Source organism: Caretta caretta, chromosome 21, assembly GCF_965140235.1.
Source record: "Caretta caretta isolate rCarCar2 chromosome 21, rCarCar1.hap1, whole genome shotgun sequence".
NCBI classification, from domain to species: domain Eukaryota; kingdom Metazoa; phylum Chordata; order Testudines; family Cheloniidae; genus Caretta; species Caretta caretta.
The window spans coordinates 18,969,251-18,995,065 of record NC_134226.1 but is presented as its reverse complement, the minus strand read 5'-3'; the positions used below and the strand labels follow the sequence as shown (position 1 = coordinate 18,995,065).

The window sequence follows — 25,815 nt, the reverse complement described above, 5'->3', positions numbered from 1 at the left end:
TGTAGCTGAAGTTTTTTTTGTTGTTGTTTTTTAAATCAGCCCAAAGAATTAAAGTTTGGGAAAATTATAAGCAACTGAAAACCAGGTCTTATAACAGGAAGTGTTAGACAACCTAAATAATAGGTGGCATTACTCGCTCTAATAAATCAATACCAACCACCACCCCAAAACAAGCCAACCAGAAACCTTAGCTTTCCACAATGATAAAAATCAGTTACAGCAGACAAGCAACATGCAACCAATACAGTATTAAACAGGAATCTTACCCTTTCTGTGGTCTCTGGATGCCTAAACTTGTCTGACTGGGAACACCAGTGAGTCTCCACATATTGTTTCAAAATTACAGATGCTAACTGTAAAAGGAGAGAAAGGACATGAAGCAGAACTAAAGGAATGGGTTACATTCAGAATTGATACAAATATCCCGCCTCATTCCTAAAAATGGCCTGGCCAAAATGTGAAATTCCTTGTGAAAGAAACAGGACACTCTGTTGCAGAGACAAGTGGAGTGTGTAGTTATTGTTCATTGACAGCATGCCTAATGCTATAAAGAGTCTAGAGATGTTTGATGCCAGCTTCCTATTAAGCCCACCCCCATCCGAGAACCTGCTCATCACCAAAACTAGCACAATATTAGATGGTTCATTAAAACTATGCCAAGCCTAACTCAGTATTACATTCCCAGAGACCTCTAATAAGTTGTCGCCTCTCAGGGCCCATGGTTTCCACCTAGCTAGACAAGAGAGATGGTAAGAAGCAGATGGCTTCCTACGCTGTAAATTATAATGGTTCAATAATTAAAGAAGTCTGGCACTTGCTATTACCCAGAGGGTTACTAACTACCAAGAAATGTCCAAATGAGAGGATCAAGGTGGGTGAGGTAATATATTTTATTGAACCAACTTCTATTGGTGAGAAAGACAAGCCACAGAGAGCTCTTCTTCAGGTCTGGGAAAAGTACTCTGAAAGACACAGCTAATTGCAAGGTGGAACAGACTGTTTAACATAAGTAGTTAGCACACACTCTAAGGGACCATTCAAGGTAGAGTGGCCTATTAAAACCTCTGCAGTCATAGGACAAAATGAGAGGATTTGTGGGTTAAAGGTGGTTGCAATAAGCCATAAATCCACTGTCTATTCAATCCATGATTTTTAGTGTCTAGCAGAGTTATGAATTTAAGGACTGACTGGTCAGACACAGACCTGGTCATAAGACCGGCCATACTGGGTCAGACCAAAGGTCCATCTAGCCCAATATCCTGTCTTCCGACAGTGGCCAATGCCAGGTGACAGAGGGAATGAACAGAACAGGTAATCATCAAGTGATCCATTCCCTGTCACCCATTTCCAGCTTCTGGCAAACAGAGACTAGGGACACCATCCCTGCCCATCCTGACCAATAGCCATTGATGGACCTATCCTCCATGAATTTATCTAGTTCTTTTTTGAACTCTGTTATAGTCTTCGTCTTCACAACACCCTCTGGCAAAGAGTTCCACAGTTTGACTGTGCGTTGTGTGAAGAAATACTTCCTTTTGTTTGTTTTAAACCTCCTGCCTATTAATTTCATTTGGTGACCCTAGTTCTTGTGTTATGAGAAGGAATAAACACTTCCTTATTTAATTTCTCCATACTAGTCATGATTTTATAGACCTCTATCATATCCCTCCCCCTTAGTCATCTCTTTTCCAAGCTGAGATGTCCCAGTTTTATTTATCTTTCCTCATACAGAAGCTGTTCCATAACTCCTAATCATTTTTGTTGCCATTTTCTGTACCTTTTCCAATTCCAATATATCTTTTTTGAGATAGGGCAACCACATCTGCATGCAGTATTCAAGATGTGGGTGTACCATGGATTTATATATAGGCAATATGATATTTCTGTCTTATCCATCCCTTTCCTAAGGATTCCCAACATTCTGTTCGCCCTTTTGACTGCTGCTGCACACTGAGTGGATGTTTTCAGAGAACTATCCACAATGACTCCAAGATCTCTTCCTCGAGTGGTAACAGATAATTTAGACCCCATCATTTTATATGTATAGTTGGGATTATGTTTTTCAATGTGCATTACTCTGCATTTATCAACATTGAATTTCATCTGCCATTTTGTTGTCCAGTCACTTTTGTGAGGTCCCTTTGTAACACTTCATCCTCATAGGAAACCTGCACAACTCTTCCAAAAGATGAGCCTGGGAGCTTAAATTCATAGTACGTGCTAACTATTTATGCTAAGCAATCTCTTCCACCTTGCATTTAGCTGTGACACTCATTTACCTTTCCCAGACCTGAAGACCACCTCTTCTTTGTGGCTCGAAAGCTTCTCCCTCTTATCAACAGAAGTTGGTCCAATAAAAGGTATTACCTCACCCACCTTGCTTCTCTAATATCCTGGGACCAACATGGCTACAACTACACTACATACAAACCAGAAGATGTATTTTTAACTAAGCTTCTAGGACATGTTATATTACCCACAAATTTCCTTTTAGTCCGTGTGTTTGCCACGTCTCCAATTTTTTTTTTTTAAAGGACATTGCTGATTTTTATTAAACCAAAAACAGGAAAACAACTTCAATTCTATTAGGTATCTAGTAGAATTTAGGTAAGAGGATGATATTGATAAAAATGTAATCAGTTTTTGTGTTAAGCTGCTAAAATACAATACACTTGTTGATAAGCACCACACTAGACAGACTTTCACTCTATCCTCTGCCTTTGTTAAACCAACAGGGAAAGTGAATGACATGGGTTATGTCTACACTGCAACATAAGCCTGTCCTTGAGCTTGGCTCAAGCCTAATTCCCCTCCCCCCTTGCATCTACACTGCAGTTGTGCTAACTGGGGGCTCAGACCCAGGGTCCCAGGACCTTGCAGCGCTGGAGGGTCAGAGCACGGGTCAAGCCAGGACACAAGGTCCGAGCCCTGTTGCTTTGCAGTATAGACGCAACCCAGCTTCACTCAGGTCCTCGGAGTCCATGAGAAGTATCCCACAATTCCATGCGACAACTTCATTAGTTCTCTCTATCCCAACAATCTGCAATCCATTCTATTAAAATGGAAGCCATTCTCCCACTTGGTGAGCAGCAGCAGATCAGGTCAGCATTTACCCATTCTCTTCTAATCACCAATCTCCAAGCACAGTATCAGAGAATCTCCTGGATTTGCAAGAGAGAGCAAATCAATCAAGCCTTTTGCAAAGTAAGCTGCTTCATGATTACAGGAGCACAGCCAAATTCTGGTGAATCTCTGGTGCAAGGCAAGTAAATTGTGTATTTCAGGAAAAGCACCAGGAATGCCCATGTATACTAGTAGATAGCTAAAAAGCTGGCACCTCTGCAGATTTTCCAGACAGGTGACCAGTGCAGCAAGCACATTAAGATGCTGAAGAGCAAGTATCGGAAGACCAGAAGTAAAAACTGCACCTCAGCTACTTGTCAACAACGTTCCCATTTTATGATGACTGATGGAGTTCTGGATGCTGTACTAAGCACAGAGACAACAGTGCTTCATGACAACCTGGTCAGCCAGGATGGTCCCTGTTGGGCCCTGAATATCTGAGGAGAGCCAGCAGCAGGCTCTCAGTGAGGAGCACAGAGTGACTCTTAATGAAACCAGTCCAAGAGCAGGCTGTGGATCACGATCAACAGCAAATGCTTGGCCCCTATTCGCTGAGCTTACAGAAAACCAGGGGGAGACAGAAGCCGCCACCGAGTCCAGTAAACGTATGACTCAAATTTACAGTTTATTACAGTAACGGAAAGGATATCTGCTATAAGAAGCAATGCAAAAATGATAAGCCCCAAAAATGATAGGCCAGCATGTGGCCACTAATGGCAAATTTCAGAGTAGCAGCCGTGTTATCTGTATTCGCAAAAAGAAAACGAGTACTTGTGGCACCTTAATGGCAGATTGTATCACAGTGCCTTGGCGTACCCCCACCACGTGGAGTTCAAAATGGCAACATGGCATTTCAAACATTCAAAAACAGCTGTAAACATAATTTTAACAGTTAAGTCACAAGATGATTGCTAGGGTCATTCTTGTTTTCCTTTCAGTAATAAAAAATTTGCCATTCTGTAATTACTCCTCCTGGGTCTATGGAGCCATCTGTAAACACTGAACTCAGTGTACGTGTTTGGGAAATAGTCTTCTATTTCCAATTAGTCCATTTCAGTTAGAGGCAATCCACAGTGTCTCTGGGTCACAAAATCATTTCTCCAAAGTATGAGTGGGGTGTCAGTTTTCTCCCAGAACTGTGCCAGGTGTGGGGTGTAGGAAAGCTGAACATTTCAGAGTGTTTGTGTGCAGAAATAATAGGGTAAGCCATGAGTGAGCTAACAGCATAATGTTCATTCCTTCATGGATTCTGACCCAATCCTGAATGCTGATAGCTGCAAACATTTTGTGAAGGAGGAACTCCATATAGCCAGTCACCCTGCAGGGAAGGGCATATTTTCCATGCCCCTCTGTATAGCTAACTAGTCCACTCCACTCACAAATGTGCTGTTTGGTCACTATATGTTTAAATACTTCAGCAGTTTGGAATAACATCCCCCTCTGCCAATAGGGCACCACAAGAATGGTTACGTCTTCCAAAATATGAAAGGCCTGAAATGAGAGGAAAAAGCCTCTTGCAGCAAGGGTGCTATACATCCTCTACCATATGGCAATTAGATATGAAATTTTTATGAAACAGGAAAAAAGGTAAGGAGTACTTGTGGCACCTTAGAGACTAACCAATTTATTTGAGCATAAGCTTTCGTGAGCTACAGCATACAGCAGTATGCATCCGATGAAGTGAGCTGTAGCTCACGAAAGCTTATGCTCAAATCATAGAATCATAGAATATCAGGGTTGGAAGGGACCCCAGAAGGTCATCTAGTCCAACCCCCTGCTCGAAGCAGGACCAATTCCCAGTTAAATCATCCCAGCCAGGGCTTTCTCAAGCCTGACCTTAAAAACCTCTAAGGAAGGAGATTCTACCACCTCCCTAGGTAACGCATTCCAGTGTTTCACCACCCTCATAGTAAAAAAGTTTTTCCTAATATCCAATCTAAACCTCCCCCACTGCAACTTGAGACCATTACTCCTCGTTCTGTCATCTGCTACCATTGAGAACAGTCTAGAGCCATCCTCTTTGGAAACCCCTTTCAGGTAGTTGAAAGCAGCTATCAAATCCCCCCTCATTCTTCTCTTCTGCAGACTAAACAATCCCAGCTCCCTCAGCCTCTCCTCATAAGTCATGTGTTCTAGACCCCTAATCATTTTTGTTGCCCTTCGCTGGACTCTCTCCAATTTATCCACATCCTTCTTGAAGTGTGGGGACCAAAACTGGACACAGTACTCCAGATGAGGCCTCACCAATGTCGAATAGAGGGGAACGATCACGTCCCTCGATCTGCTCGCTATGCCCCAACTTATACATCCCAAAATGCCATTGGCCTTCTTGGCAACAAGGGCACGCTGCTGACTCATATCCAGCTTCTCGTCCACTGTCACCCCTAGGTCCTTTTCCACAGAACTGCTGCCTAGCCATTCGGCCCCTAGTCTGTAGCGGTGCATTGGATTCTTCCGTCCTAAGTGCAGGACCCTGCACTTATCCTTATTGAACCTCATCAGATTTCTTTTGGCCCAATCCTCCAATTTGTCTAGATCCCTCTGTATCCTGTCCCTCCCCTCCAGCATATCTACCACTCCTGCTAGTTTAGTATCATCCGCAAATTTGCTGAGAGTGCAATCTACACCATCCTCCAGATCATTTATGAAGATATTGAACAAAACCGGCCCCAGGACCGACCCCTGGGGCACTCCACTTGATACCGGCTGCCAACTAGACATGGAGCCATTGATCACTCCCCGTTGAGCCCGACAATCTAGCCAGCTTTCTACCCACCTTATAGTGCATTCATCCAGCCCATACTTCCTTAACTTGCTGACAAGAATACTGTGGGAGACCGTGTCAAAAGCTTTGCTAAAGTCAAGAAACAATACATCCACTGCTTTCCCTTCATCCACAGAACCAGTAATCTCCTCATAAAAGGCGATTAGATTAGTCAGGCATGACCTTCCCTTGGTGAATCCATGCTGGCTGTTCCTGATCACTTTCCTCTCATGCAAGTGCATCAGGATTGATTCTTTGAGGACCTGCTCCATGATTTTTCCAGGGACTGAGGTGAGGCTGACTGGCCTGTAGTTCCCAGGATCCTCCTCCTTCCCTTTTTTAAAGATTGGCACTACATTAGCTTTTTTCCAGTCATCCGGGACTTCCCCCGTTCGCCACGAGTTTTCAAAGATAATGGCCAATGGCTCTGCAATCACAGCCGCCAATTCCTTCAGCACTCTCGGATGCAACTCGTCCGGCCCCATGGACTTGTGCACGTCCAGCTTTTCTAAATAGTCCCTAACCACCTCTATCTCCACAGAGGGCTGGCCATCTCTTCCCCATTTTGTGATGCTCAGCGCAGCAGTCTGGGAGCTGACCTTGTTCGTGAAGACAGAGGCAAAAAAAGCACTGAGTACATTAGCTTTTTCCACATCCTCTGTCACTAGGTTGCCTCCCTCCTTCATTAAGGGGCCCACACTTTCCTTGGCTTTCTTTTTGTTGCCAACATACCTGAAGAAACCTTTCTTGTTACTCTTGACATCTCTTGCTAGTCATAAATTGGTTAGTCTCTAAGGTGCCACAAATACTCCTTACCTTTTTGCGAATACAGACCAACATGGCTGTTACTCTGAAACCAGGAAAAAAGGTTATAATTTTTAACTTACCATTGTCTCTGCACTTCTGTAACAGATTAACAAGGCTGTATCCGGAAACAGTATGAGGACTGAATCATGCCCTTCACAATGTATCAGTTCACTCTAGAAATCTTACATTTTATGTCCTGGAGATTTCACAGAAAATTGTGCTTCTAGTTTTTTTCCACAAAAAATGAACTAATTTAGACAATAACTCTGTTTCTTGTCCTCTTTCAGGACCCTCAAGCTATACTGCCTACTGTTCTTCAGGAACTCGATCCCTGGCCTCAGACATTCCAAAACTAAGCATTTCTGTGATGAAGTTATGGTCAATGTTCTTAACAGCAGACCAGCAGGTCCTGCAGCAGCAGAAGAGGGATGAAAGACTGGAACAATGGCATGCTGACAGGAAGGAGGAAAGGGGGAGTCTTGCCGTCCAGGTGGAGGACAGGGTTTCAGAGAGGGAGCAGGCACTTGCAAAGCAGTTCCTGGCACAGGAACAGCAGCTAAGGGAAGAGGACAGAGCTCAACAGAGAACAGTTTTTGCAATTCCTGTCCATAATGGCAGCAAGAGTACCATCTCCGGCTGCCTCCCCAACGACATGGCACGATCAAGCTGCAACATACCCCCCATCCAGTAGTAGCTTGGACAACTCTGTTGGGATTGCCCATGCATTCAGGACTTATGAGTGGCTGGGTAGGGCAACTAAACCCCATGCAGCCTGCCTTCTTCAACCCCTCTCCACTGGAACCTCCATCACCACCACCACCTGCCGCTGCTAAGTGAGGGGAAAATGTGTAAAGAAGGGAAAGGAGAACGTGAGGCCAGGGGACATGTAGTGGTAGGGAGATTGTATCATATTTTAACTATATCATGCTTTGGGGGTGGGGGGTGTAATGGCACTGGCTTGCCCAACACTGAGTGTTTTATTTTAAGACATGTTTACAAATAAAGCATGTTATGTTTTCAATAAATTTTATTGTTATCTCTGCATCACATTATCAGTCATGATTTGAGATAAAGCTAAACACATGTTCAGGAGCAATTAAGCATTAGTAAGCAAATGGTATTCTTCTATTTAGCTAGGTACATCAATTCACATTTCACTAAATTCCATCTGTAGACCCATTCTTCCCCCCCAAACCAAATTCATTATTCATCATCATGTCATTCAGACTTACATTGCATATCAAGAGCCCACCCCCCGCAAAAAATAAGCCACTTTTCCTCCAACAAGCACATTCCTACAGGTACTACTGCTCCTCTTCCACTGGGCCATGCAAGTCTATCATGTGAGCACACGAAGCATTCCTGACTTCTGCTGTCCAGATGCAGCCAGCTCCAGCAGCGGCAGCTGCACTTGCTGGCCGAGGGTACCGATCCAGCATCCCCTCGCTGCCGTAGGTCCAGTCAGGGGGAAAGGGCTCACCTCTGGCTTCACAAAGGTTGTGAAGACCACAGCAGGCCACAGTAATGCGTACAGCACTGATGACACTGACATCCAAATGGGCTTGTAGACACCTCCAATGTGATTTTAATTTGTCAAAAGCATTTTCAACCCCCATGCTACCTGCTAAGAATATAATTAAACTGTCTTTTGCCAGGGCCTCTGAAATCAGGCTATGACTTCGTAACCCAAGGCAAAAGGAGGAACACGGGGTCCCCCAGAACAACCATGGAGACTGCAACACCATTTATGTCAATCTCCGTTGGTGGGAATAATGTCCCAATTCTATCAATGAACGTAGACTCTTAGGCAGCAAAACAGCTCTAGTTTTGTGAGCTGATCCAATACAGCCCACCTTGACATTCATAAATCTGCACTGGTTGTTTGCTGTGGCCATTTATGTACTCCTTGAGGAAGGCAAATGAGTCCCATTAATGGGCCTGGCAGTTAGGAAACCCCATTGTCTCAAAGCCAGCAATTACCTCCAGAATATCTAATGCTTGCCACACTGGGCAAAACCACTCGCCTGATTGTCTCAATTACCTCCATAACCACTTTACCCACATACAACTTTCCAACCCCACACTCGCTGGCAATTGACCTGTAGCAGATCGGGGTAGCCAGTTTCCAGACAGTTACAGCAAGCTGTTTCTGGACCGGTGAAGATGTGTCTTTTTACGGTGGAGGCAATCTGCTCACAAAGCTCCAGAAGTGTGGCTTTTTTCATGCAAAAGTTCTAGACTCACTGCTTGTCATCCAGGTCTGCATAATGGCATGGTCCCGCCAGTCTGTGCTTGTGGCCCTGAGCCAGAAGCAGCAGTCTTTGTGGGGGGCATCAGCAGCTATGTCAACTATACGGAGCAGCAGGCACCAGGACACTCCTCCAGCTCCATCAGAAAATCTATCACGTACCTATGGTGGGCCAGAAAATGCTAGCAAAATGTCCACCAGTTCCTCACTGATGCCCTGCCAGTTTCCTGACACAGGACTGAAAGCACAAGCAAGAGAAGTTAGTGAAAAGACACTTCAAGTTGCTGACTCCAGCAGTTGGGAGTGCACAGACCAAAATGACTGCTTGGCAGGCTGTTCAAACTTCCTGTAATGTACTGGGCAGGCAGTAAGTTTTCCCAAAGCGCATCACGGTCCTAGGGCTTGAGTGGCCACATTTCAGTAGAGGAGGGTGCTAGAAACTCTGGGATATGACTCAGGTCTGCGCACTGCACTGTGGACATCAGACCCCTAGGTTCAAGCACAGATTAGAAAAGTCTTAAAGTAGGGTTAAAATATAAATATAGACACTCAAGCGCAGGGTTCTTTAACATAGGTCAATTTCAAGTCCCACTAACCCTGGACTTACCCTAGGTGGAGGGCTATGAACAGATAACACCCAGCCTCCAGAACTCTCACCCGTGGAATGTTATCAATAGCAATCCATCTGATCTTAATTGAAAGGGATTCTCAGGAAGCTAGGATCCAAACCATTTGGAATTCCAGAACTTTTTGGGGAGAACAGAGATAGTTGCGAGAGGCACAGAACCTCACATACCTATTGTACTGATCCCTCAGAATACTTTAGAGATGTGAGAAGGTCACTGTTACAGCATATCTTTTATATTAAAAAAATTAAGTGAACAAGTTCTAGATTTGCAGCTTTGGAGACAAGTCCTTCTCACAGTACTGGTACAGTTCAGAAAACAGAGCTCCTATGTGCCACCCTGCCAGCATGCCACCCTGATCAGAAAGGAAGACGTCAACGATCAAGAGGACTAGTCTCTAGGCCTACACTTAGATTGTCAAGTGTGTTAAATGCAATGGTGTTTTTGGGAAATATTAATACTTGTCCACTATGCTCTGGACTAAGATCACCAATCCATTTCACAGAGATCTCTGGAACAGCCATAAGGATATACTTTTCATCAACTACTGACCTAGGCCAAAGTGGTAGTTAACCATCCACAGGCTAATTAAGTTCATTTACTTAAAAGCGAAGTTATCCATAGGGGGTAAATCTAGGACAGTCAATCTACGGAAAACAAGACATTTTGGCCAGAGAATTAGACTTTTTCAATACACCTGGCTATTTAACATGTCCCTGTAAGTGAACAATTGCCACAAATTGAAAGCCATGGTAGAAACAGATACAGGATGCAGATACATCCACAATCTGTTTGTAGCATACAGCTGCCTTTTATGTCCTAGTACCTTAAGAGTTCATGTGGCACCTTAGAGACTAACAAATTTATTTGAACATAACCTTTCGTGAGCTACAACTCACTTCATCGGACGTTAGTCTCTAAGGTGCCACAAGTACTCCTTTTCTTTTTGCGAATACAGACTAACACGGCTGCTACTCTGAAACTTAAGAGTTCAGTTATTCAGTGCACAACACAATTTTACCTTCGTACCTATTACAGTGGGACTGGAGCCAGGTGCTACCACAATACAAACAAACAAGTTAAACAGAACATTGTCAGCCTGAACCTCTATAAAGTCTAATTCTAAATCTAATAACTTCTTACTGTTTCAGGATGTAAATGCCCAATGGCATTTTGGGATGTATAAGTAGGGGCATAGCGAGCAGATCGAGGGACGTGATCGTTCCCCTCTATTCGACATTGGTGAGGCCTCATCTGGAGTACTGTGTCCAGTTTTGGGCCCCACACTTCAAGAAGGATGTGGATAAATTGGAGAGAGTCCAGCGGAGGGCAACAAAAATGATTAGGGGTCTGGAACACATGAGTTATGAGGAGAGGCTGAGGGAGCTGGGATTGTTTAGTCTGCAGAAGAGAAGAATGAGGGGGGATTTGATAGCTGCTTTCAACTACCTGAAAGGGGGTTCCAAAGAGGATGGCTCTAGACTGTTCTCAATGGTAGCAGATGACAGAACGAGGAGTAATGGTCTCAAGTTGCAGTGGGGGAGGTTTACATTGGATATTAGGAAAAACTTTTTCACTAAGAGGGTGGTGAAACACTGGAATGCGTTACCTAGGGAGGTGGTAGAATCTCCTTCCTTAGAGGTTTTTAAGGTCAGGCTTGACAAAGCCCTGGCTGGGATGATTTAACTGGGAATTGGTCCTGCTTCGAGCAGGGGGTTGGACTAGATGACCTTCTGGGGTCCCTTCCAACCCTGATATTCTATGATTCTATGATTACAAGTGACAAAATTATTCCACTGTATTATTTATGATTATTAAAAATACCAAGGAAGCCACACATGAAAATAAGATTTTGGTGTTTTATTTTGTTGTAAAATGCTTAGAGATTAAAAGGCACTAATACAAAAGGATGTCACGCAACCAAGAATATTTTGTGGCAGAGGGAAGATTTCCATTTCCTTTCTCTTCCCGTTATACCTCTCCCAACTACAATTTTCTGGTTTTCTTACCACCCAGTATGAAAATGGTATTTGTAAAATGAAAACCACTAAAGTAGTAAAATATTTGTATTAGAATTAGCATCACCATAACCAACAAGAGGCGATGCAATTTTAGACTTTTTTTTTGGTAAGTAGTGAGCACGTCGTAGAACAGCTGGTCATAGGAAATAACCTTGGATCGAGTGATCACGAGTTGAATTGGTTTAAATTAAATGAAAGGATAATTAAAACCAGGTCAACTCTGATTTTTTATTTCTAAAGGGCAGACTTTGAGAGTTTAAGTGAATTAGTTAAAGAAGTCAGCTGAACTGAAGAGCTCAAGAACTTAAAAGTGAACAAAGCTTGCACTTTCTTAAAATCAACTACAAAAAAAAAAAACTATCTGAAATTTGCATCCCAAGTGTGATGCTGGCTGTATGGAATCTGGGGGACACTTTATGTTATCATTGATCTCATTGTAAAATTGCAAGGAATCTGGCCAGATATGCTGTGAAAGGTGTCAGTGAAAATGTTACGATTTGCAAAGTATGATCATCTTGTTTATATGTTTGGATCACCTTTGTATTATGAGTTACAGATATGTAGGATATATCTGTATTTCCAAACTGCTGCTGTGTCTCTGGGTGACACCCCTTGACAGAACAGCATCAGCGCTGGGCCTCCTTGCTGGCCCATCAAGGGACATCAGCTGTACAATGAGCCCATTGAAAGGAGCCATGGACTATACCTTATGACTCAGCAAGGCATGCAGGGGCATGCCTATGGAGAGAACTTTTAAGGCCTTTCAATGCCATGTACTATGAGTCTGTGTTTCAGACAAAGGAAGTACCAGACACATGGCAAAAGGACTATAAAGGGCAGCTGCATCATCTCCATTTTGTCTTCAGTCCTGATTCTTACCTCTGGAGTAACTTTTCTACAAACTGAAGCTCTGAAAAAAGGACTGAATGACTCATCCAAACTGTGGGTGTGTTTCAGAGGGACTTTCAAGCCAGCAAACTCTCAAATACTGCTAAGAACTGATACGGACTTTGAAGTCTTTATATGTATGTGACTGCTTTACCATTTAACAACTCTCTTCTTGTCTCTCTTTTTTCTTTATAATAAACCTTTAGTTTTAGATGCTAAAGGATTGGCTGGCAGCGTGGTATTTTGGGTAAGATCCAAACTTATAATGACCTCGTAATGTGGCTGACCCTTTGGGGTCAGAAGAACATTTTGTATATGTGAGCAGAGTTTTAAAATAACTTCTCACTGTACTGGACCTAGGTGCTGACTGGGAGCCAGAGAACTGGAAATGCAATAAAGGGGGCTGTGAGATTCCTTTTCGTGTGTGTGCGTGCATGTGCTTCTGGATAACCAGTGTGGTGATCAGAAACACAGTTTGTGACTGATTGAAGAGTTTAACTTCAGTGATAGCCACCAGTCTTTGGGAGAATCTGCTCTCCCTTTTTGCAGCCTGCCCTGCCCTTGGTATTTTCCGTGAGGACTCCCCAGGCACCATGGGTCACACCAAGCGGGGGGGGGGGGGGGGGGGGACGACAACCTGCAGGGAAAGGATCCCGACTCAGCTTGATGATTAGCCTCCACAAAAAGGTTATTAAGAGCAAACAGACAACCTATAGGGAATGGAAAAAGGAGCTGATCAAAAAAAGCTGCATCATGGAGATTAGAAAATGCATGTTTCAAGTGGAAACTGCTAGCAGTCAAGCTAAATTAGCTTTCAACAAGAAAATAAAGAGGTTTTTTAGTTATATAAATAAAAGGAATAAGGAAAGATGGGCCACTATGCAGTCTGACTGGGAAGGAAATTATCTTTAATCTAGGTATGACCCAAAAATGAAATGAATACTTTGCCGTAGCTTTCAAAAAGGATGAAAATATGGAACATGTGCATGAAGGCTGAATGCCTGATGGAAATCAGTGTCCAGAAAAGAAAATGATCACTGCTGAGATACAAGAAAAACTTTGGCTGGCACGTGAGTTTGCTCGTCTGGTAGCAATGATTTTTAATTAGGCTGTTGGAGACCCCAGGGCATGGCCACTAGTTAAGTTGAGGGGATGGAAGGCCATAAGGGTCGAGGAAGTACTGTATGACTGGAGAGTAGCTAATGTCATACCTATATTTAGGGAATAAAAAGTGATCTGGGCAATTGCAGACCTGTGAGTATGACCTCAGAAATTTGCAAGGCTTTAGAACAAATTGTGAAGGAAGAAAACAATTAAATTAAATAGAGGTAAATGGTAAAGCGGATGTAATGCAACATGGGTTTCATCACAGGCAGATCATGCCAGGCTAACCTGATTTTCTTCTTCGAGACAATAACTACTTTTTAGATAAGGGAAATGCAGTAGATCAAATACACTTGGACTTTAGTAAGGTATCTGACACAGCACCCCACGGAAAATTGTTAAATTAGGTAAAATGGGAATCGGTACAAGCACTGTAAGGTGGATAAGGAACTGGCTAAAGGGCAGAAGGCAACAGGTTGTGCTGAAAGGCGAAGTATCAGACTGAAGGGAGGTTACTAGTGGAGTTCCTCAAAGATCAGTCTTGGGACCAATCTTATTCAATATTTTTATTAATGACTTTGGCACAAAAAGTATGTGTGCGCTAATTAAATTTGAGACACAAGGTGGGTGAGATAATCTTTTATTGGATCAACTTCTGTTGACGAAAGAGACAAGCTTTTGAACTACACAGGTATTTTTCCCAGACCTAAAGAGCTCTATGTAACTCAAAAACTTGTCTCTTTCACCAGCAGAAGTTGGTCTAATAACAGATATTACCTCACCCACCTTCTCTCTCTAATATCCTGGGTCCAACACAACTACAAAAACCACTGCAAACAACTAACAAAATTTGCAAGATACAATGTTGGGAAGCATCTTCAATACAGAGGAGGATCAAATATTATACAGGACGTTGTGGATGACCTTGAACACTTTGAAGTGACAGAAATGGGATGAAATTCAGTAGCACAAAGTCATGTACTTTGGGTCTAATAAGAATTTCTGCTACAAACTGGAGGCTCAGCAAGTGGAAGTAACAGAGGAAGAGAGACCTGGGTGTGGGAGTCAATCACAGGATGACTGAGTCATCAATGTGATCCAGCTATGAAAAAGGCAAATACGATCCTAGCAAATTTAGGCAAGGCATTTCCATCAGAGAGAGAGCGAGAGAGAGAAAAATATTAATGCCATTGTACAAGGCATTGGTAAGATCTCATTTGGAATACTGTGTACAATTCTGATCACTCATATTCAAGAAAGATTAAATTAATCTGGAACCGGTTCAGAGAAGAGCTACAAGGATGATTAGGGGACTGGAGGGCCTACCTTATAAGAGGAGACTGGAAGGGCCTGGCTTGTTTAGTCTAGCAAAACAAAGGCTGAGAGGGGATATGACTGGGGTGAGGGTAAACATCAGGGAGGGTGAATAGCTAACTAAGCTAAAGGACAATGTAGCACAAGAACAAATGGATATAAACTGGCCATGAACAAATTCAGACTGGAAGTAAGAAGATTTGTAACCATCAGAGAGGTGAGGTTCAGAAACTGCCGCGCCGACATCCCCCTCGCCCCCCGAAATAATAGTTGTGGGGGCAAACAAATTAATTTTAGAAGAGCGGACAAACTTATAAGTGCACTTGTATGATGGGGCTGCTTGTGACAGTAGGCAGCAGGCCACATGGGCTCACTTCCAGTCTGTGTCTTGTTTCTTACAGCTTGTGCTTCATAGTTTCAACTAGGCACCTGCAGAGTTCAGGAACGGTTATCCCCCCATCAATGTATTTTGGGAGTTTTATCACCATCAGGGATGGCTATGATTGGGGATGGGACACCAGGCAGGATGGGCCGAGGCTTTGAGATAGCACCACGGAGTCTCTCTCCCAGGTGCTTGGCTAACTGGTTCTTGCTCACATACTCAGGGTCTGATTGAACACCATTTGTGGGGTTGGGAAATAATTTCCCCCCAGGTCAGATTGGCAGTGACCCTGTGTGGTGTATCGGGGGTGGTGATGGTGATCTTCCCCTGCAGTGTGTGGATGTGGGTCACTTTCCAGGATTTACTGGGTATATCTCATTTAATCATTTCTCTGCCATTATGGGGGCCTCCTATTCTCTGCCTGTAGCACATAATAGTCTAGTCTCCTGGGGGATGTAATACTTTGGTCTAATTCCAGTTGCTGAGTTTAATGCAGGGTGCTCATGGCCTATGATATACAGGAGATCAGAACAGATGATCTGGTGGTCTCTTCCAGCCCTAAACGCTGACTCTGAGATATGGCAATTTCCTGTTTTATCATTAAAAACCCTTTCTGAATTCAGTTTAAATAGACTTTGGAGTCCATTGTATTAAAAACATAAAGTTTATGTATTATTGTGGAATTGTATGCAACTTCTATAAGGGAGACCTTGGGAAGGGTCAGAGCTTCAAAGGACCATGTGAAACAATGGGCCAGACATGAACGAACTTTATGAACCTGTAACCTTGGAAAATCCCTTTCATGGGGCTTGAAGGCTCTGTCACCTGCCAGAGCCCTTATTTGAATCAGGGGTGGTCTCTGGTAAGCTTATTAGCATGCATGTATTTTTTTTTAAATTGTTTTTATTATGTTTTCTCTGTAATGCTGTCACCTTAAGAAAAAGCATGCTTGCTTAGAAAGAGCTGTGTACTAACTTATACCTATGGGCAATTACACTGTTTATAGCCTCTGAAGAGCACGTAAAGCAGGACTCATTAGGCAGTCTGACTTGCTGAGGAACTCACTGAAGGAAGGAACTGGACAGCCTGGAAAACCCTGGTCAGGAGGGAGAGAAACGCAGGTCTCCATGCAAGAGACATGACAGCTGAGGAGCTGGGAGCAACAAGAGGGCTCCCTCAAAGGATTACGGAGGAAAAATATCGGTGTAGCTGACCTGAACTGTAACAATTAGTATTGTCCATTGTGACAGGGCAATATAGTAAAGTAGTGAGGAACAGGTATGTTAGCCCCAGGCTAAAGAAATCCCTGGTACCATGGTAACCAAATGGCAGTTGCTCCAGGTTAATCAAGATACCTGGGGCCAATTAAGATCCTTCTAGAAAGCAGTGGCAATAGCTAGGTTGATTGGGACACCTGAAACCAATCAACGACTGGCTGGAACTCGTTAAAAGCCTCCCAATTAGTCAGTGAGGGTGTGGGTGTCAGGAGGAAGCTATTGGAAGAACTAAGTAGTACTCACCATATCAGACACAAGGAAGGAGGCCCTGAGTTAAGGGTGAAGTGGAGCCTGAAGAAGTGTGGGCTGCTGTGGGGAAGTTGCCCAGGGATTTGTACGCATCCTGTTTCTAAAAGATCAGTCACCATAGCTGATACTATTAGGTTCCCTGGGCTGGAGCCCGGAGTAGAGGGCGGGCCCGGACTCCCGCCCCCGTTGCCTCCCTGATTAATCACTGAGACTGGGAGACAACAGAGACTGTGCAAGGGAGGATAGCTTCTCCTCACCTCCCTCGCTGGCTTATGATGAAAATGGCTCAGTAGGCTATGACCCTTGCCTCTAGAGAGAGAAGGGCTAAGTAGAGGGTCACAGTGAGCCTCTGAGGCTAGCGAAATCCGCCAGGAAACACGGGACCCACGGAGACAAGGACAGAGCTGTGTCACACCATATTAAACTTTAAAAGGAAATGGGACATTCTTGTCCAGGTATAATGCTGACAGAATAGGGATGCTGTAGATTTGTAGCATATTTTATAGACTTTAGCTACCAAAGTGACATTCAGAATCTGCACTTCAATTTTATTCCCTGTGATTAGCCACAGCCACTTCAACACCACTTCTCACTCTTCAACACACTGTTGATCTTCTAGCAAACTAAGCACTATATATCATCTTAATCACCGAGCTGCCTGAATTTGCAATTCTTCAAGGCAGAAGTATTCAATAAATATTTCTATTCTGAATTTGGGAAAAAATGATGTAGCCATGTCATATAGAATGATGCAACACTTTACATTCTGATAGTAACTCGGGAGGATGTTAATAAGAACAGCCATACTGGGTCAAACAAAAGGTCCATCTAGCCCCATATCCTGTCTTCTGACAGCAGCCAATGGCAGGGGCCCCAGAAGGAATGAACAGAACAGGTAATCATCAAGTGATCCATTCCCTGCTGCCAACTCCCTGCTGCCAACTGGCAAGCAGAGGCTAGAGACACCATCCTTGCCCATCCTCGCTAATAGCCACTGATGAACCTATCCGCCATTAATTTATCTAGTTCTTTTTTGAATCCTGTTACACTGTTGGCCTTCACAACATCCTCTGGCAAAGAGTTCCACAAGTTGACTATGCGTTGTGTGACGAAATACTTCCTTTTGTTTGTTTTAAACCTGCTGTCTATTAATTTCATTTGGGGTGACCCCCTAGTTCTTGTGTTCTGAGAGAGAGTAAATAACACTTCCTTATTTATTTTCTCCAAAACAGTCATGATTTTATAGACCTAAATCATATCCCCCCTTAGTTGTCTCTTTTCCAAGCTGAAAAGACCCAGTTTTATTAATCTCTCCTCACAGAGCAGCTACAAAAAAACAGCTACAAAAGTTAGATATTTTTAACTCAGAAGACCAGGATAACTTGTTTCCAAGACTTTTACAAGAGCTGCCGAGGAATTCTCTGGACTGGAAGTTGATTTTCAATAACTCTTGGAATACCGGGGAAATTCCAGAAGACTGGGAGAAAGCTAATGTCATGTCAAGATTTAAAAGAGGTAAATGGGACACCTCTCAGGCAACAGATAACGACCCTGCGTTGCATACGAGAAACTGAGGATTTTCTAGACAAAACTCAGGATAGGCTTCTAGGGGCACAAAGCTCTAAAGATATAGAGCAGGTTGCACAGAGGAGCCAAGAGGCCAGTGAAGAAGCTTGGCAACATGTGACCTCCAGAAGAGGTAAGCGGAATGTCCGGGTTCCAGTAACACAGACACAGGTAACTAACCGCTTTCATGTTCTCTCCACAGGTACCGTTGCGGAGAGTGGACCAGATGATATGTCTGGGGCGAGAAAGCAGAAGGAGACTCCGCTGGTTGGAAGGCATGAGATGCGATGTCCTGAGGTTGGGGGTTCCACGACCACCACTCCCAAGAGGAGAAGGCGGGTGGTGGTGGTCGGGGACTCTCTCCTCCGGGGGACTGAGTCATCTATCTGCCGCCCTGACCGGGAAAACCGAGAAGTCTGCTGCTTGCCGGGGGCTAAGATTCGCGATGTGACGGAGAGACTGCCGAGACTCATCAAGCCCTCGGATCGCTACCCCTTCCTGCTTCTCCACGTGGGCACCAATGATACTGCCAAGAATGACCTTGAGCGGATCACTGCGGACTACGTGGCTCTGAGAAGAAGGATAAAGGAGTTGGAGGTGCAAGTGGTGTTCTCGTCCATCCTCCCCGTGGAAGGAAAAGGCCTGGGTAGGGAACGTCGAATCGTGGAAGTCAACGAATGGCTACGCAGGTGGTGTCGGAGAGAAGGCTTTGGATTCTTTGACCATGGGATGGTGTTCCATGAAGGAGGAGTGCTGGGCAGAGACGGGCTCCACCTTACGAAGAGAGGGAAGAGCATCTTTGCGAGCAGGCTGGCTAACCTAGTGAGGAGGGCTTTAAACTAGGTTCACCAGGGGAAGGAGACCAAAGCCCTGAGGTAAGTGGGAAAGCGGGATACCGGGAGGAAGCACAGGCAGGAATGTCTGTGAGGGGAGGGCTCCTGCCTCATACTGGGAATGAGGGGCGATCAACAGGTTATCTCAAGTGCTTATATACGAATGCACAAAGCCTTGGAAACAAGCAGGGAGAACTGGAGGTCCTGGTGATGTCAAGGAACTATGACGTGATTGGAATAACAGAGACTTGGTGGGATAACTCACATGACTGGAGTACTGTCATGGATGGATATAAACTGTTCAGGAAGGACAGGCAGGGCAGAAAAGGTGGGGGAGTAGCACTGTATGTAAGGGAGCAGTATGACTGCTCAGAGCTCCGGTACGAAACTGTAGAAAAACCTGAGTGTCTCTGGATTAAGTTTAGAAGTGTGTGCAACAAGAGTGATGTAGTGGTGGGAGTCTGCTATAGACCACCAGACCAGGGGGATGAGGTAGATGAGGCTTTCTTCCGGCAACTCACGGAAGCTACTAGATCGCATGCCCTGATTCTCATGGGTGACTTTAATTTTCCTGATATCTGCTGGGAGAGCAATACAGCGGTGCATAGACAATCCAGGACGTTTTTGGAAAGCGTAGGGGACAATTTCCTGGCGCAAGTGCTAGAAGAGCCAACTAGGGGGGTCGCTTTTCTTGACCTGCTGCTCACAAACCGGGTAGAATTAGTGGGGGAAGCAAAAGTGGATGGGAATCTGGGAGGCAGTGACCATGAGTTGGTTGAGTTCAGGATCCTGACGCAGGGAAGAAAGGTAAGCAGCAGGATACGGACCCTGGACTTCAGGAAAGCAGACTTCGACTCCCTCAGGGAACGGATGGCCAGGATCCCCTGGGGGACTAACTTGAAGGGGAAAGGAGTCCAGGAGAGCTGGCTGTATTTCAAGGAATCCCTGTTGAGGTTACAGGGACAAACCATCCCGATGAGTCGAAAGAATAGTAAATATGGCAGGCGACCAGCTTGGCTTAATAGTGAAATCCTAGCGGATCTTAAACATAAAAAAGAAGCTTACAAGAAGTGTAAGGTTGGACATATGACCAGGGAAGAGTATAAAAATATTGCTCGGGCATGTAGGAATGAAATCAGGAGGGCCAAATCTCACCTGGAGCTGCAGCTAGCGAGAGATGTCAAGAGTAACAAGAAGGGTTTCTTCAGGTATGTTGGCAACAAGAAGAAAGCCAAGGAAAGTGTGGGCCCCTTACTGAATGAGGGAGGCAACCTAGTGACAGAGGATGTGGAAAAAGCTAATGTACTCAATGCTTTTTTTGCCTCTGTCTTCACTAACAAGGTCAGCTCCCAGACTGCTGCGCTGGGCATCACAAAATGGGGAAGAGATGGCCAGCCCTCTGTGGAGATAGAGGTGGTTAGGGACTATTTAGAAAAGCTGGATGTGCACAAGTCCATGGGGCCGGACGAGTTGCATCCGAGAGTGCTGAAGGAATTGGCGGCTGTGATTGCAGAGCCATTGGCCATTATCTTTGAAAACTCGTGGCGAACCGGGGAAGTCCCGGATGACTGGAAAAAGGCTAATGTAGTGCCAATCTTTAAAAAAGGGAAGAAGGAGGATCCTGGGAACTACAGGCCAGTCAGCCTCACCTCAGTCCCTGGAAAAATCATGGAGCAGGTCCTCAAAGAATCAATCCTGAAGCACTTGCATGAGAGGAAGGTGATCAGGAACAGCCAGCATGGATTCACCAAGGGAAGGTCATGCCTGACTAATCTAATCGCCTTTTATGATGAGACTACTGGTTCTGTGGATGAAGGGAAAGCAGTGGATGTATTGTTTCTTGACTTTAGCAAAGCTTTTGACACGGTCTCCCACAGTATTCTTGTCAGCAAGTTAAGGAAGTATGGGCTGGATGAATGCACTATAAGGTGGGTAGAAAGCTGGCTAGATTGTCGGGCTCAACGGGTAGTGATCAATGGCTCCGTGTCTAGTTGGCAGCCGGTATCAAGTGGAGTGCCCCAAGGGTCGGTCCTGGGGCCGGTTTTGTTCAATATCTTCATAAATGATCTGGAGGATGGTGTGGATTGCACTCTCAGCAAATTTGCGGATGATACTAAACTGGGAGGAGTGGTAGATACGCTGGAGGGGAGGGATAGGATACAGAAGGACCTAGACAAATTGGAGGATTGGGCCAAAAGAAATCTGATGAGGTTCAATAAGGATAAGTGCAGGGTCCTGCACTTAGGACGGAAGAATCCAATGCACCGCTACAGACTAGGGACCGAATGGCTAGGCAGCAGTTCTGCGGAAAAGGACCTAGGGGTGACAGTGGACGAGAAGCTGGATATGAGTCAGCAGTGTGCCCTTGTTGCCAAGAAGGCCAATGGCATTTTGGGATGTATAAGTAGGGGCATAGCGAGCAGATCGAGGGACGTGATCGTCCCCCTCTATTCGACATTGGTGAGGCCTCATCTGGAGTACTGTGTCCAGTTTTGGTCCCCACACTACAAGAAGGATGTGGATAAATTGGAGAGAGTCCAGCGAAGGGCAACAAAAATGATTAGGGGTCTAGAACACATGACTTATGAGGAGAGGCTGAGGGAGCTGGGATTGTTTAGCCTGCAGAAGAGAAGAATGAGGGGGGATTTGATAGCTGCTTTCAACTACCTGAAAGGGGGTTCCAAAGAGGATGGCTCTAGACTGTTCTCAATGGTAGCAGATGACAGAACGAGGAGTAATGGTCTCAAGTTGCAGTGGGGGAGGTTTACATTGGATATTAGGAAAAACTTTTTCACTAAGAGGGTGGTGAAACACTGGAATGCGTTACCTAGGGAGGTGGTAGAATCTCCTTCCTTAGAGGTTTTTAAGGTCAGGCTTGAGAAAGCCCTGGCTGGGATGATTTAACTGGGAATTGGTCCTGCTTCGAGCAGGGGGTTGGACGAGATGACCTTCAGGGGTCCCTTCCAACCCTGATATTCTATGATTCTAATTACAGGCCTGTCAGCTTGATACTGATCCTGGACAAAACAATGAAGCAGCTGATATAGGTCTTGATTAATAAAGAATTAAAGGAGGATAATATAAATTATCACCAATCAACATGGCTTCATGGACAATAGATCTTGTCAAACTAACTTGACTAGACAGATACATAGATAAGGATTACAAGTTTGGTTGATAGAGGTAACAGTATCAGAGGGGTAGCCATGTTAGTCTGTATCCACAAAAACAATGAGGAGTCCGGTGGCACCATAAAGACTAACAGATTTATTTGGGCATAAGCTTTCGTGGGTAAAAACCCACTTCTTCAGATGCATGATGTGTTGTTGTAATATACCTAGACTTCTGTAAGGCATTTAACTTGGTATTGTATGACGTTTTGACTAAAACTAGAATGATAGAAAATGAACACATTAAATAGACTAAAAACTGGCTGACAGGTCCCAAAACATACTTGTAAACAGGGAATCATCATTAAGCAGGTGCATTTTTTGTGGGGTCCTGCAGAGATTGGTACTTGTCTCTGATCTACTTATTTTTTAATCAATGACTTAGAAGAAAAACTAAGCACTGATTAAATTTTCAGGTGATGAAGATTGGGGGAGTGGTAAATAATAGAGAGGACAAGTCACTGATACAGAGGGATCTGGACTGCTTGGTAAGCTGGGACCAAGCAAACAATACGTGTTTCAATACAGCCAACTGAAAGGTCATACATCTAATAACAAAGAATGTAGGCTGTACTTACAGGATGAGGAATTCTAATCTGGGAAGCAATGATTCTGAAAGACTTGGGAGTCATGATGGATAATCAGCTGAACATGAGCTCCCATTGCAACACTACAGCTGAAAGAGCTCATGTGATGCTTAGATGTATCAACTGGATTACCTAGTAGCAATAGGGAGATCATACAATTACTGTATTTGGCACAGGTGCAACCACTACCACTATACTGTGTTAATAAATTGGAGGGAGTTCAGTGAAGAGCCACAATTACAGATTTGGAATACATCCCTTATACTCAAAGACTCAAGGAGCTTAATTTATCTTAAAAGAAAAAAGTTAAGGGGTCACTTGATCATAGTCTGAGTACCTACACAGGGAACAAATTTGATAATAGAGAGCTCTTCAGCCTAGCAGACAAAGGTATATAACAAGATCCCATGGCTGGCAAAGGTGCAAATTTTTAACAGTGAGGTTAATTATCTATTGGAACAATTTACCAAGGATTTTGCTGAACTGTGTTGGCAATTTTTAAATCAAGACTGGATCTTTTTCTAAAAGACCGGCTCTAGTTCAATCCGGAATTAATTCAAGGAATTCCTATAAAATCATAGAATATCAGGGTTGGAAGGGATCTCAGGAGGTCATCTAGCCCAACCCCCTGCTCAAAGAAGGACCTAATCCCTAACTAAATCATCCCAGCCAGGGCTTTGTCAAGCCTGACCTTAAAAACCTCTAAGGAAGGAGGTTCCACCACCGCACGAGCTAATGCTTTCCACTGCATCACCACCCTCCTAGTGAAAAAGTTTTTCCTAATATCCAACTAAACCTCCCCCACTGCAACTTGAGACCATTGTTCCTTCTTCTGTCATCTGCTACCAATGAGAACAGCCTCGATCTATCCTCTTTGGAACCCCCTTTCAGGAAGTTGAAAGCAGCTATCAAATCCCCCCTCATTCTTCTCTTCTGCAGACTAAATAATTCCAGTTCCCTCAGCCTCTCCTCATAAATCATGTGCTCCAGCCCCCTAATAATTTTTGTTGCCCTCCCCTAGACTCTTTCCAATTTTTCCACATACTTCTTGTAGCGAGGGGCCCAAAACTGGACACAGTACTCCAGATGAGGTATCACCAATGTCGAATAGAGGGGAATGATTATGTCCCTTGATCTGCTGGCAATGCTCCTACTTATACAGCCCAAAATGCTGTTAGCCTTCTTGGCAACAAGGGCAAACTGTTGACTCATATCCAGCTTCTTGTCCACTGTCACCCCTAGGTCCTTTTCTGCAGAACTGCTGCCTAGCCACTAGCTCCCTAGTCTGTAGCAGTGCACAGGATTCTTCCATCCTAAGTGCAGGACTCTGCACTTGTCCTTGTTGAACCTCATCAGATTTCTTTTGGCCCAATCCTCTAATTTGTCTAGGACCCTCTGTATCCTATCCCTACACTCCAGCATATCTACCACTCCTCCCAGTTTAGTGTCATCTGCAAACTTGCTGGGGGTGTAATCCATGCCATCCTCCAGATCATTAATGAAGATATTGAACAAAACCAGCCCCAGGACCGACCCTTTGGGCACTCCGCTGGATACTGGCTGTCACTAGACATGGAGCCATTGATCACTACCCACTGAGCCTGATGATCTAGCCAGCTTTCTATCCACCTTATAGTCCATTCATCCAGCCCATACTTCTTTAAATTGCTGGCAAGAATACTGTGGGAGACCGTATCAAAGGCTTTGCTAAAGTCAAGGAATAACAAGTCCACTGCTATGTCCTGTGGTATGCAGAAGGGGTCAGAATAAATTATCACAATGGCCCCTTCTGGGCTTATCTATGAACCTGTAGACCAGGGGTTCTCAAACTGTGGCACATGTACCACCTGTGGCATGTAAACTTGATGTTCCATCTATTCACTTTACAATAAATTAAGAAAGCAGTATGTGAAGCAATAAAATTTGAGACCTGCTGTTTTAAACCATTACAAAGCAGATTTTTACTACTTTGCTATGTGTTTTCTGTGTTGTGGTAACATCCGTGCTTACAATCTATAAGACCCTGCTCTGCTGTCAGCCTGGTGAGAAACTCGATGAAGCATTTAAGGCACTGCCCCCTCTCCTTAGCGGCTTGCCACACACTTCTCCCCAGAGGAAATATTCCAGAGCTACAGAAATAGAGTACATAATCCTGCATTCCCCAGCTAGCCCCTGGTTGAGCCAATCCACCCTGGAAGGTGTACTGATGTTATCTCATTATGGGAAACATTTAGCAATGTAAGAAATTTGTTTTTCTGCTATGCAGCCACAACCATTGTGCATGTGGGGTCTGATCAGCAGCACTTGGACAATCTTCCTTTCCTCCCTATATGTGGTTAGAGGCTAAGGGAAAAGGTAAGGCAATAGGATGAGCAAAACTCATCTCAGAACCTCATGTCTAAAGGCAGCATTAGCCAATAATGCCTGGTTGAGGAGGCAGTACCTAGAGACAGTGTCAACTGAGCACCAGGTAGCTCAGCAGTGTTCAGGAACAGAGGCTCCCCCCTCTCAGCCCGGAAGCCGGCTACCACTCTGGCAGAATAGGCCTTGAGCTTCTTAGGACAGGGAAGATCTGCTAAAGCATAACAATGCTAGGTCTGATCCAGTAACAGGTGACATGAGATACCATTCCCTCCAACATGGAAATCCTCAAAAAGGATGAAAACTGAACAGGATTTCTAGATGTCACAGAAAGATAAGACAATGCTATCCTGCTCACTGATGCCACCCTGTACATAGATTCTATTCTACAGAGGTACTTATACCACCATCACCACTTTAGTGTCTGAGTATCAAATGTACCAAGCTTGAACAGCATTATGATGAGAGTTAGTCACACATGGATAAGGGTCATGT

The 25,815-nt window shown here is 44.3% G+C and overlaps 1 protein-coding gene across 5 annotated transcripts in view; it reads right to left on the bottom strand.

The window, feature by feature from the left end:
* Nucleotides 1-25,815, bottom strand: part of IPO9 (importin 9) — a 169,755-nt gene that overhangs the window by 122,225 nt on the left and 21,715 nt on the right. For all 5 annotated transcript variants that reach the window (XM_075122089.1, XM_075122091.1, XM_075122090.1 and 2 more), the window contains exon 3: nucleotides 267-353. In XM_075122089.1, coding sequence (XP_074978190.1) covers nucleotides 267-353 — 87 coding nt within the window. The remainder of the gene's footprint in view (nucleotides 1-266; nucleotides 354-25,815) is intronic.